General features: G+C 43.4%; 2 protein-coding genes across 2 annotated transcripts in view; both read right to left on the bottom strand.

The window, feature by feature from the left end:
• Positions 1-5,559: 5,559 nt before the first annotated feature.
• On the bottom strand, positions 5,560-9,787 carry hoxb2a (homeobox B2a). The gene is made up of 2 exons (XM_085785186.1): positions 8,732-9,787; positions 5,560-7,183 (listed from the first exon to the last, which is right to left on the bottom strand). The coding sequence occupies exons 1-2, from the start codon at positions 9,213-9,215 to the stop codon at positions 6,285-6,287; spliced, it is 1,383 nt and encodes a 460-aa protein (XP_085641312.1). The 5' UTR covers positions 9,216-9,787; the 3' UTR covers positions 5,560-6,284.
• The window catches only part of hoxb3a (homeobox B3a), a 51,218-nt gene continuing 48,054 nt past the window's right edge, over positions 6,953-10,116 (bottom strand). Inside the window, exon 4 of the mRNA XM_085785184.1 lies at positions 6,953-7,183. The gene's annotated coding sequence lies outside the window, so the exon portion shown is untranslated. The remainder of the gene's footprint in view (positions 7,184-10,116) is intronic.

Raw genomic sequence — 10,116 nt, 5'->3', positions numbered from 1 at the left:
GAATAAAGCCAAATATATTCCCAATTATGAAACTGGTCTCACAAAAGTAAACAAATCATAAACTATTGAAACCGTTACAATAAGGCACTGTATGAGATCAAAGGTTGGAGTCAAAGAAAAACTTAATGCGAAAGTGTGCTTTGTCAGTGTCCCAGTGTTTTTACAATAGAGCCCCATTCACATTGTCTGCAGTGTGTATGTTATGTGGATGTGTGTAATATGGTGTTGCACTCACACAAAGTGGTGGAAGTGGTTGTGTTGGTTAAAAATAAGCACCAGACCTTCAACTGGCCAAAGAAAGGTCTCATGAGCCTGAACCATGACTATGACCCTGGGATGCCTCTCTGATGGAGGGAATATACAGAGATATAGATACATAGATATATAGATATATAGAAGGAAAGACATTATATTCCAGATGCTATGGCATGGGACAAAGAGGAAATATTTCAATGTGAACGAGCAGAGAATATGGAAGAGTAGGCACAGAGGGTGCAGACTAATCACTGAAATGGTAAATTTGGACTACTTGCTGTTTTTCAAGAGAGGTAGAAGGTGAAAATAATTCATGTTAATGGGTTTTTGCACCCAATTAAGTGAAGTAAGAGTCTGATAGCACTGGAAAAAGAAAGGGCGTGGCAAAATTGAGATGGCTGTCGTATCCTCTGCTATTCTTGAGAATAAATGAGGTTCCAACTCAGGCAGGAACTGAAACGTGAGGCTGCAGTGGAGACTCATTTGACCCAGGTATAAATGCTGACTGGTGCCTTGTCTGTTACCAACAGAAGCCATGTGTTAGCAGGTTTAACTGGGTACTTGTTTGTTTGTTTGTTTATTACAATGGAAAAGGGGCTGTAAAAGTCCCTGATTTTAAACGTTGTATCATAGGTATGATCTATAGGTATCCTTAATGATAGACTTATAAAGTGTCTCTCATGCTAACAGTTTGGCATGTGGACAGGTTGAAACACATTTAATCAGATCAGAATCTTTCCCAAACATTAAAGGTCCCATATTGTGTAAAGTTAGATAACCTTGTGTCACGTGATGATGAAGCAGCTCTAGGTGAAAATATTAACACTGTGAAAGTATCAAAGTCTCAGTCCATAGAAAAATTCAGAAAATGAGCTTTAAAACCAGCCGTCAGGAAATCTGTGACTTTGTGATGTCACAAAAGCCTGTCTCTTTATGGATCAACCCTTTAAACATAGCACCTTTAACCCACTTCTTTGAATGTCTAAACATAAATATATTTCAGAAGTGCAGAATGCAGAAGTGGAAGAAGTAGATATTGAAGGACAGTGAATTTTGCCAAATATGTATCAACACATTTGCCTTGCTTGCCAAATATTGTTTCATTCTGTTATGAGAAAATATAATTGATAATTACATGTTTGGTTTCTAGTTGTATTTATGGTGGTTTAATACAATTACTTTGGTTGAAAAAATAGTTTGTACCTCACATAGTTTTCCGCAAATGTTTAGAGGATATAATAACTACATCTTGTGTATCATTACTTTAAAAATCCAGAATCTATCAAATTGCATATATTAAATAAATATTTGGATACACAATTGTCTCCTTCTTCACTGTAAAGTCAGTGACCTGAAAGTTTAAAGTAACACCTGTGTAAGTTGCATAATGTATTTGACCTTCACTGACTTGAGGTCAGATGAAGCAGTGGTGATGTAACAGATCCAGCTGACACATCCACGTTTTTACACAACTAACCATCACAGTCAGGTCACAACGCTCAAAACATGTGTGTATTTGTATTATGTAATACTACACTCATTAATATTGGCACTTAATTAACAAATATAAATGGATTTGTGTCATTTTAATAAGCCATGGCTCCTGAGATATGAACTGCAGTCAGCAGTACAGTCGCCATGCTGTTGTTTTTCCATCACTCTGACTTGCAGGTTGTAACGTGTCTGTGAGCAGCACCGACTGTCTGTGTGTGTGTGTGAGGCTAAAGTTTCCTCTCAATGCCCCAGACGATAAAAATCTACCATTCACATATTTCACCACTGCTGCTAAGTGGGTGATCTATCACGTCTGAGTTATGCAATATCACACACACTCACACAAACACACCAACAGAAATCATAACAGTGATGGTGACGCTGATGCAAGAGATAAAGGAAGAGTTCGTGTATCACAGCGTGGCAGCTCGGCTGACAGGCGGTGACAGCCAGAAGAGAGAGATTATTGGAGAACACACACACACACACACACACACACACACACACACACACACACACACACACACACACACACACACACTCTCTCTCTCTCTCTCCCTCACACACACATACAGCCACTCAGAAGGTTAGATATGTCTCCCAGCATAGAGACGCACTCTGCTGTAATCTCTTTGTATACAAGATACTCTCAAATGGATGGTTACAGGCCAGAGGGAATGTGTGTTATAGTGTATGGCGTACGTCCCAGTCTTTAGTCCTATAATCCATTTTCTATGTGGGATTAATATACAGTTAATATGTCTGCTCAGTTTTATATTTGTCACTTCTGAAAGGATATGCTTGCTGTGCCATATAACACCTTTTATAATCTCCCACCCCCAAACATGGATTTATCTCTTCCTGGCAAGATTATACACTTTAAATATGATACATATACAACCAAAGTTAATGTAAGTTAATGTAACACAATGTAATGTAACAGTGTCAGGTCGTCAAATCAGCTATGTGTCTATGTCCAGTGGGCTGTAGCTCATTGTTCATGTTGTGGTGACATGACAAACACTGCTCCTCCATGGAGAAGCTGAAGAGAAAATAAATAAATAGAAGAAATATGAAAACACTCTGTGCTAAGATTTCTGTTTTGAAAAGTCTGCAAGTTTTGAAAGCCTTAAGTAGCTGAAGGAGAAGAATTTCGATTGGTTGGTCAATATTTTTCCTTAGATGCGGCCAAATGGCACAGATCTCTGCTGAAACCCCGAGAGCAGCACATCTCCTTTTTAGGTTCTTGTGAGAATCTGGTTTATATCTGGAGATCTTTTCATGTGACGACTTACAATGACATGATGGGAGCATGTCCGCTCCAGATTTCATCATACTGGATGGTGTCCAATAGCAAATGAACTGGAGTGTATTCTGCATGAATTTCATGTGGGTTTTTTTTATGTGTTTATGTTTTTTGTTTCATACACACAATTGCATGCATATACAATACTGCATCTCTGTCCATAACAGGTCACGTGAGACTCTCGAGGACTTTTAAGGAATAGTTTAACATATGAAAAAATAAAAAAATAAAAAAATAAAAAATATAGCTATATGTATTTTATGAGGGTTACCTGTGTGGTAGATCGGTGCCACTGCCATACCTGCATAGCGAATATTTTGCTAGCTCGTTAGTTTTGCTTAGCATAGAAACCACACAACAGAATTATAGGATGTTTTAATTGAACTGAAAATCTGAAGCAGATGGGAGTCAGTGGTTGAAGGTTAAATTCATATTTTTAGAATAGCACTTTTTTGTCTCTATTTGGGTTCATCAAATCTGGCTCAGATCAGCGGAGTTCTCCATGGTTCAGCACTGGGACCACTACTGTTTTCTGTCTATACAAAACTTACAAGTTCCAATTGTATTTATAGACACAAGAGTGATTTTAACTTTTTATGCAGCTGGAACTCATTTTAGTATCCAGCTATTTGAGCCCCTGCATGACAAAGAACACACCACAGGGCATGTCACTGTGGTTTTATGGTTCTGTTACTTTCATTTAGGAAAATGGTCAGTGATAAGAAAACTACAAACGTCTTTGTGTAATGCAGCATGCTGTTGTTGTTGTTACAAAATTCCACTAACAAATGTTAAATAACTGCTGCCAACTGACCCTAAATATACTTCTGATTGAGTAGTAGTGGTAGCAGCTGGTGCTTCCTGTTTACACATGCCCAAGAAAATCACAGAGCACCAGTAGTAGTAAACAACGCCACCTAAACACTGTGTTGTGTTACAGTAATCATGAACTCACAGTTAATGTGTGGTACAGAAGATGGTTTATACCATTTATATTCACCCTCAGTTGTATCCGGTGGTAATGGAGCTGATGGAGCAGCTTGTGTTTGGCAGTGCAGCTTTCAGTAGCTTCCACACAACATAACACAGCAGCATTTATTATTACATGGTTCAGGACCGAAGCTTTTATTATTCTTAGGTCCTGTGGTGTTAATAACATGAGCCAACTGGGTTTTTCTGTTTCTCACAATCTCTGATGTGCACAGAGCAGGTATCCATTTTATTCACAATTTCTAAAAAAAAATATATATATATATATATATATTTAAATATATATAATATAATATATGCATCTCTATATAATGATACTACCTAATAATCATAACATTAATTATAATAAAATACAGAGCAATCAGCCATAAGACTACCTTGAATCTGCAGCTAAAAACAAGTCTTTCCTCTGTCTTTTTGACTTGCTCTCTCTCTCTCTCCCTCCCTCACCCACTCACCCACCCACTCACACACACACACACACACACACACACACACACACTCCTCGCCTGTCAGAGTGAGCCAGTCATCCTGTAATGGCTGCCACTGCTCATTGTTCACATCCTGCTTTGTCTTCAGCGCCATTTTGACTCTATGGGAGGAGGTGAAGCTGGTTAGCATCACACACACATACTCACACACACACACACACACACACACACACAAGCACCAAACTCACAGTTAGATTCCCATTCAGCACACTAGCTTCATAATGGGAGAGAGTTAGCAATGCTAAGCTACTATAGGCTCACATACAACCAACAGAGGGTGAGTCGTGTCTCACTGTGCCTCTAAATCACACAAAAACTGTATAAAACTGCATTGTAGTGGAATTGGGGCTTTGCTGTGCCTTCATACTGAGGCAGAGGACTAACCCTGCTCAGCTAAAGTGTGATAGAGGAAAACAGAACCTGCCCAGACTGTTTTTCCTCTTTTTATCAGCTCATTCCTTCTCAAAGTCAGGGTTATCTCTATGTAAACACACATAAGTAGTGCCATACAGGGCCATACAGGCCTGTATCTGCCTATATGTTTATTCTGTCAAGTGTGGGAAAACTAGATGGAGCCAACAGTTTTAACTTGAAACCTGCTCTGAATCTAAATTAAGAAACAGACTTTAAAAAAAAAATTGAGCAATGTACCTTTTTTTTTTTTTTTTTTTTTTTTTTTACAAAATATAAGAATTCGAGAAAAATATATATATACAGTATGTGTGTGTGTGTGTGTGTGTGTGTAAATATATATATATATACACACATATATACACACACACATATATATATATATATATATATGTGTGTGTGTGTGTGTGTGTGTGTGTGTGTGTGTATATATATATATGTGTGTGTGTGTGTGTGTGTGTGTGTGTGTATATATATATATATGTGTGTGTGTGTGTGTGTGTGTGTGTGTGTGTGTGTGTAGGTATATATATATATATATATATATAGGAGTGTGTGTGTGTGTATACACTCCAACAATTAATTCAAAAATAAAAGAACATTAAACAATCATAAATGTTTGTATGTTTTATTATTATTATTATAATTCCACTATGAAAATATATATACAATAAATAATTTGGATTTTCACTATTAAAGAATCTGAATAAATAAACTAGGGTCTAAAACTGTGGTCATCAGCAGGGCCTCCCTCCCCTCTTGTCTCGTTCAGAGAGAGAACGAACTCATTCTTCAGATGAGAATTTTCTAAAAGCAGTCCGGCTGTCTGCGTCTATAGACTCCGTGAACAGTTCCTGAGAAGTTAAGGATCCATGAAGCTGCACCAGAATGGACTAGAGGAAATAAATCCACACGTACTGATAAGGGTTAATCATTTAACAAAAAAAAAGAAAAAAGAAAAAAAAAGATCAGAAGCAAAAAGGCAATAAATACCTGCAATTTGGACAAGAGGGAGAAAAAAATCCACAACGTTCCGCTCGTGGGGGGAAAAAAAAACTATTTCCCTTCGATGTTTTAGAATAAAAATAAAAATTTAAAAAACATAAAATCAACTGCATCTTTTTAAACTACATTATATCCGCAAAATAAAACCAGCAAGAAGACAAAAAAGTATATTTGAAAACCAACATAATTTTCATTCAGAAATGTTTCAGGAATGTTGCCGAGAAGCTTTTTCCTCCTTTCAAACAACTCAGTCTCCTCCGCCGGTTGTTCCTCCACTGGCCAGTCCGCGCTGCGCCCCCTCTCCCCGGGCTCTGCCGTGCAGCCAGCCGGCCTCAGAAGTTGAGGTGCTGCAGGTCTATGGTGCACAGTGTGCTTGTGAATAGATCGAAGTCCTCCTCGGAGAAATCCACCGGGCTGTCCAAGGAGCTCTGCAGGCTGGGCGACAGGCAGGCGTCCCCGGCGAAGAAGGCCAAGTCTGGGAGCGCGGACGAGGAGGGCGCGGGGGGGTGGACGGTGATGGAGAGATCCCGCTGCTCGGGGAAAGACGAGTCTGTCGCCGTGGCTGCTGCTGCTGCTGCTGCTGCTGCTGCTGCTGCTGCCGCGGCCCCAGCCTCGCTCAGCTGCACCAGACCCGGGTTCGGGTTCGGGTTGGTGTCGGTGGAGTTTGTGAAGGCCGGTGGGGGGGAATGGTGCGTCGCAGCCGCGTCGGGGGAGCCAGAGTCTCCAGGCAGCGGTGGGCGTTCGGGGCGGCTCGACCGGCCTACATCCTGCGGCGTGGGCTGTGCATTGTCCCCGCTGTCAGCAGTGTAGGCGGTGGCAGCTGCGGCCGAAGATGGATCGCCGCTCCCCGCCTCGGCCTTCAGCAGCGTGGCCTCCCCGGTGCCAGATGCCTCCAGCGGCTGGCTGGAGTACGGAGATGAGGCATCGGTGCCTTCGAGCGGCTCGAACCCACCCGGGTCGCTGGATTCATGGCCCCCTCCTCCCCCTCCTCCTCCTCCGTCCCTGTGGTGCGTGGTTTGGCGCTTGTGTTTCATCCGCCGGTTCTGGAACCAAACTTTAACCTGTCGCTCGGTCAGATCCAAAAGGGCGGCGATCTCCACCCTCCTGGGCCGGCACAGGTACTTGTTGAAGTGGAACTCCTTCTCCAGCTCCAGCAGCTGCGTGTTGGTGTACGCGGTGCGCAGCCGGCGGGACCCGGCTCCTCCAGCATCCAGGCCGACCTGGCTCGGGTCTGCGGGGAGACATAGACAAATAAAAGCAGCAGACAAAGAGGATTTATTATGTTACATCTTCAGCTATTATCTTTTTTTAATTTTGTTTTTATATTTCATTCTAATTTCAAATTGTAATCTCCTTGATGGAAACCATGTATATAACCTCTATAAATTTATGGCCTGGAAGATTCCAAGCCAAGAAATAAACTGCTGCAGCATCGAGCTCAAATCCCCTCGGCCCCGCGCGCTCTATAATAAAGCTATAATAAATAATAAAACACAAAACACACTCGTAAAAAATAGCCCCTCCAATTACAGTGGCAGCTACACACATATGGCTGTAAAATAGTCAAACATAATAGAAACCGCAGAAGAAAGCGCAGATAAAGACAGATGATCAGAATGTCAGAGTGGGTTCCGCTGCTGTGTAAAGTGCAGCAGCAGCGTGAGAGGAGGAGAAATAAATACATCACGGGAAAGAGAGGAAATGTGCGGGGAAATGTGGGAACATCGACGTGAAGCGAATGTGGCGGATTCTGTCAGAAACACAAATAAGAGAATGAGTGACTTTATGAATGAGATCAGAAAAGGCAGGAAATTGGGGCGAGGAGAGGAGAGAACATGGGATTTTAATTTCAAATGAGTGTGGCAGGGATTTTATGTGTGTGGGGAAAAATAAGAGGGAAAAAATAAAATAAAGCAGCTTGTTGTGAAGGTCAGAGGGAAATACAGGAAACCACAGGAAATCATATTGTTTGTGTGTGTGTGTGTATTTGTATGTGTGTGTGTATGCTGTGTGTGACTATAGCCTAGACCCCCCAACCCCCACCTCCATGTCCGTTAGCTCTGCCTCGCCATTATATTTCCTACCTCAATCCAACATGGCCACCATCTCAGTTGTGCTATGAATCTATAACATGAAGGCGAAGCTGCTGCTGATGTGGAATCACAGCTTCAGTGATCAGACTGAAACACTCTCTAACAGTAACACAACACATGTGCATCTTTAAAAGCAGCAACAACAACACCAACAACAACAACAACAACAACAACAATAATAATAATCTAGTATGTGGACATTTAGGAGCTGCAGCTCCAGATGGAGGTGTAGGGATGAGAGGATGCTGCTGCTGCTGCTGCTGCTGCTGCTGTGGACGGGGTTTTACATATAGCTCCACGCACGTGCAGATTCTTTAGGTGGAATAGATTAGACTAGATGTGCGCGAGGCGTTAATGGTGCATGTTTAAATGCGTGATGAGAGAGTGTGCAGAGCACTGCAGCATAATGCAGGGAGAGGGGGGGGGATATGGCTTCCCTGTTGACACAGCATCACAGCACTGCACAATAGCTACACACACATGCACGCACACACACGCGCGCACACACACACACTGAGTAAGAAATAGGCAATGTCATCTCACCAATGCTGCAAGGAATGAATGTTGTTGTTGTTTTTTTGAAGTGGATGTATAAAAAAGAAAATGCAGATGCAAAGAAAGCACAAGCTGCACGCCACCTCACACCGCTGCCACACATGCACATCCATCCCATCATATACACCGACCTGTGGGTGACTCGATGCCCGCCGATGCGTACCCGGAGGCGGTGGGCGACGGGGAGGACGAGGCGGGGGGGATGATGGATCCGCTACCGCCGGAGCTGCCCCCGGGCTTGGGGCACTTCTTGGATGACTTCTTCTCCTTCATCCAGGGGAACTCGTGGGCCAGCGGACCGGCCGGGGTCGCCGTGGCCGTGGCGGGGGCCTGGCCCGGCGGTCCGGGCTGCTGGGCGCCTCGGTGGTGCGTCTGGAGGCCATTAGTGGCGGTGGTTCTCCGGTTCTGCTGGCTCCTAGCAGCCGGTCTCGGCTGGCTGGCTGTGCAGGGGCTGAGGCTGGGGATGGTGTGCTCGAAGGGAGGCGGAATTACTGTCGACTCCTTGATTGATGAAGTTTGAAATGACTCCAGGGCGGCGGGGAAGGACGTCAGGCACTCTGCTAGGGATGGCTGGCTGTTTATAAAACCGATCTCCCTTTCAAATTCAAAATTCATAGCTCCCACAAACCGGTTTCACCCTCAAACGGCGAGACCCCCGAACAATCCAGTCCCCCCCCAGAAAAAAAAGAAAACACACAAAACACCAAACAAAACACATATACACAGGCACACACACACCACACGCGCACACAACACAATACAGCCTGTTAGAAATTAAAACGAAATGGAGAAAAAAAAAACGCACGATCATATAGGCTCCAGCCCGCAATGGCGTAAATGCGGTGGCTATAATAATTGTGTATATTGGTGATATTACTAGCGTATGGGGACCTGGGTAAGCTAAACTGAAGAACTATGGGACGAAATTGCAGCCAATTCCTGGTCATGTGAGCCGAAAGCAGCCAATCGGGGCCGGGGCCTGGCGGCAGTGATGGCTGTGGGAAGCAGCATTATTATTTTTCCACCAAATGCTATGGCAAGAGAGAGGCGATATCACATGATGGGCGCTATTGTTTTGTCTTAACGGGGGGTACAATTCTGGGGAGGAAAAAAAAAAAGAAAAAAAAACGGGAGGCCGGTCGCCATGTGCGCCGTGTGGGCGGCGGGAGCAGAGCATCCCCGAAGCCCCGGGAACAATAGAGCAGCTCGGGGAGCGTTTCTATGGATTCTCTATCTGGGTGATGTCATGACGGTTAACATGAGCTGGACGGAGCAGGACACTGTCTGTCTGCAATATGGCTCCTTCCTCCAGAGAGGGAAGATGTTTACAGCACTCAGCTCATTAATCTTATCAAGTGTGACAAGAGGCTGAAAATCCCCAACTTACACACTCACACACACACATACACACACATACACATACACACAGAGACAGAGAGACATAAAAAAAAACAAAAAAAAGTTGGAGAGGCTTGTTTTAGATGGCGCAGCAGCTGAGGAGGAGAGAGGAGGATGG

Source organism: Trachurus japonicus, chromosome 8 (genome assembly GCF_045865225.1).
Source record: "Trachurus japonicus isolate A0001 chromosome 8, Traja_1.0".
NCBI classification, from domain to species: domain Eukaryota; kingdom Metazoa; phylum Chordata; class Actinopteri; order Carangiformes; family Carangidae; genus Trachurus; species Trachurus japonicus.
The sequence above is the reverse complement of the archived record's forward strand: the minus strand, read 5'-3'. Positions and strand labels throughout refer to the sequence as shown.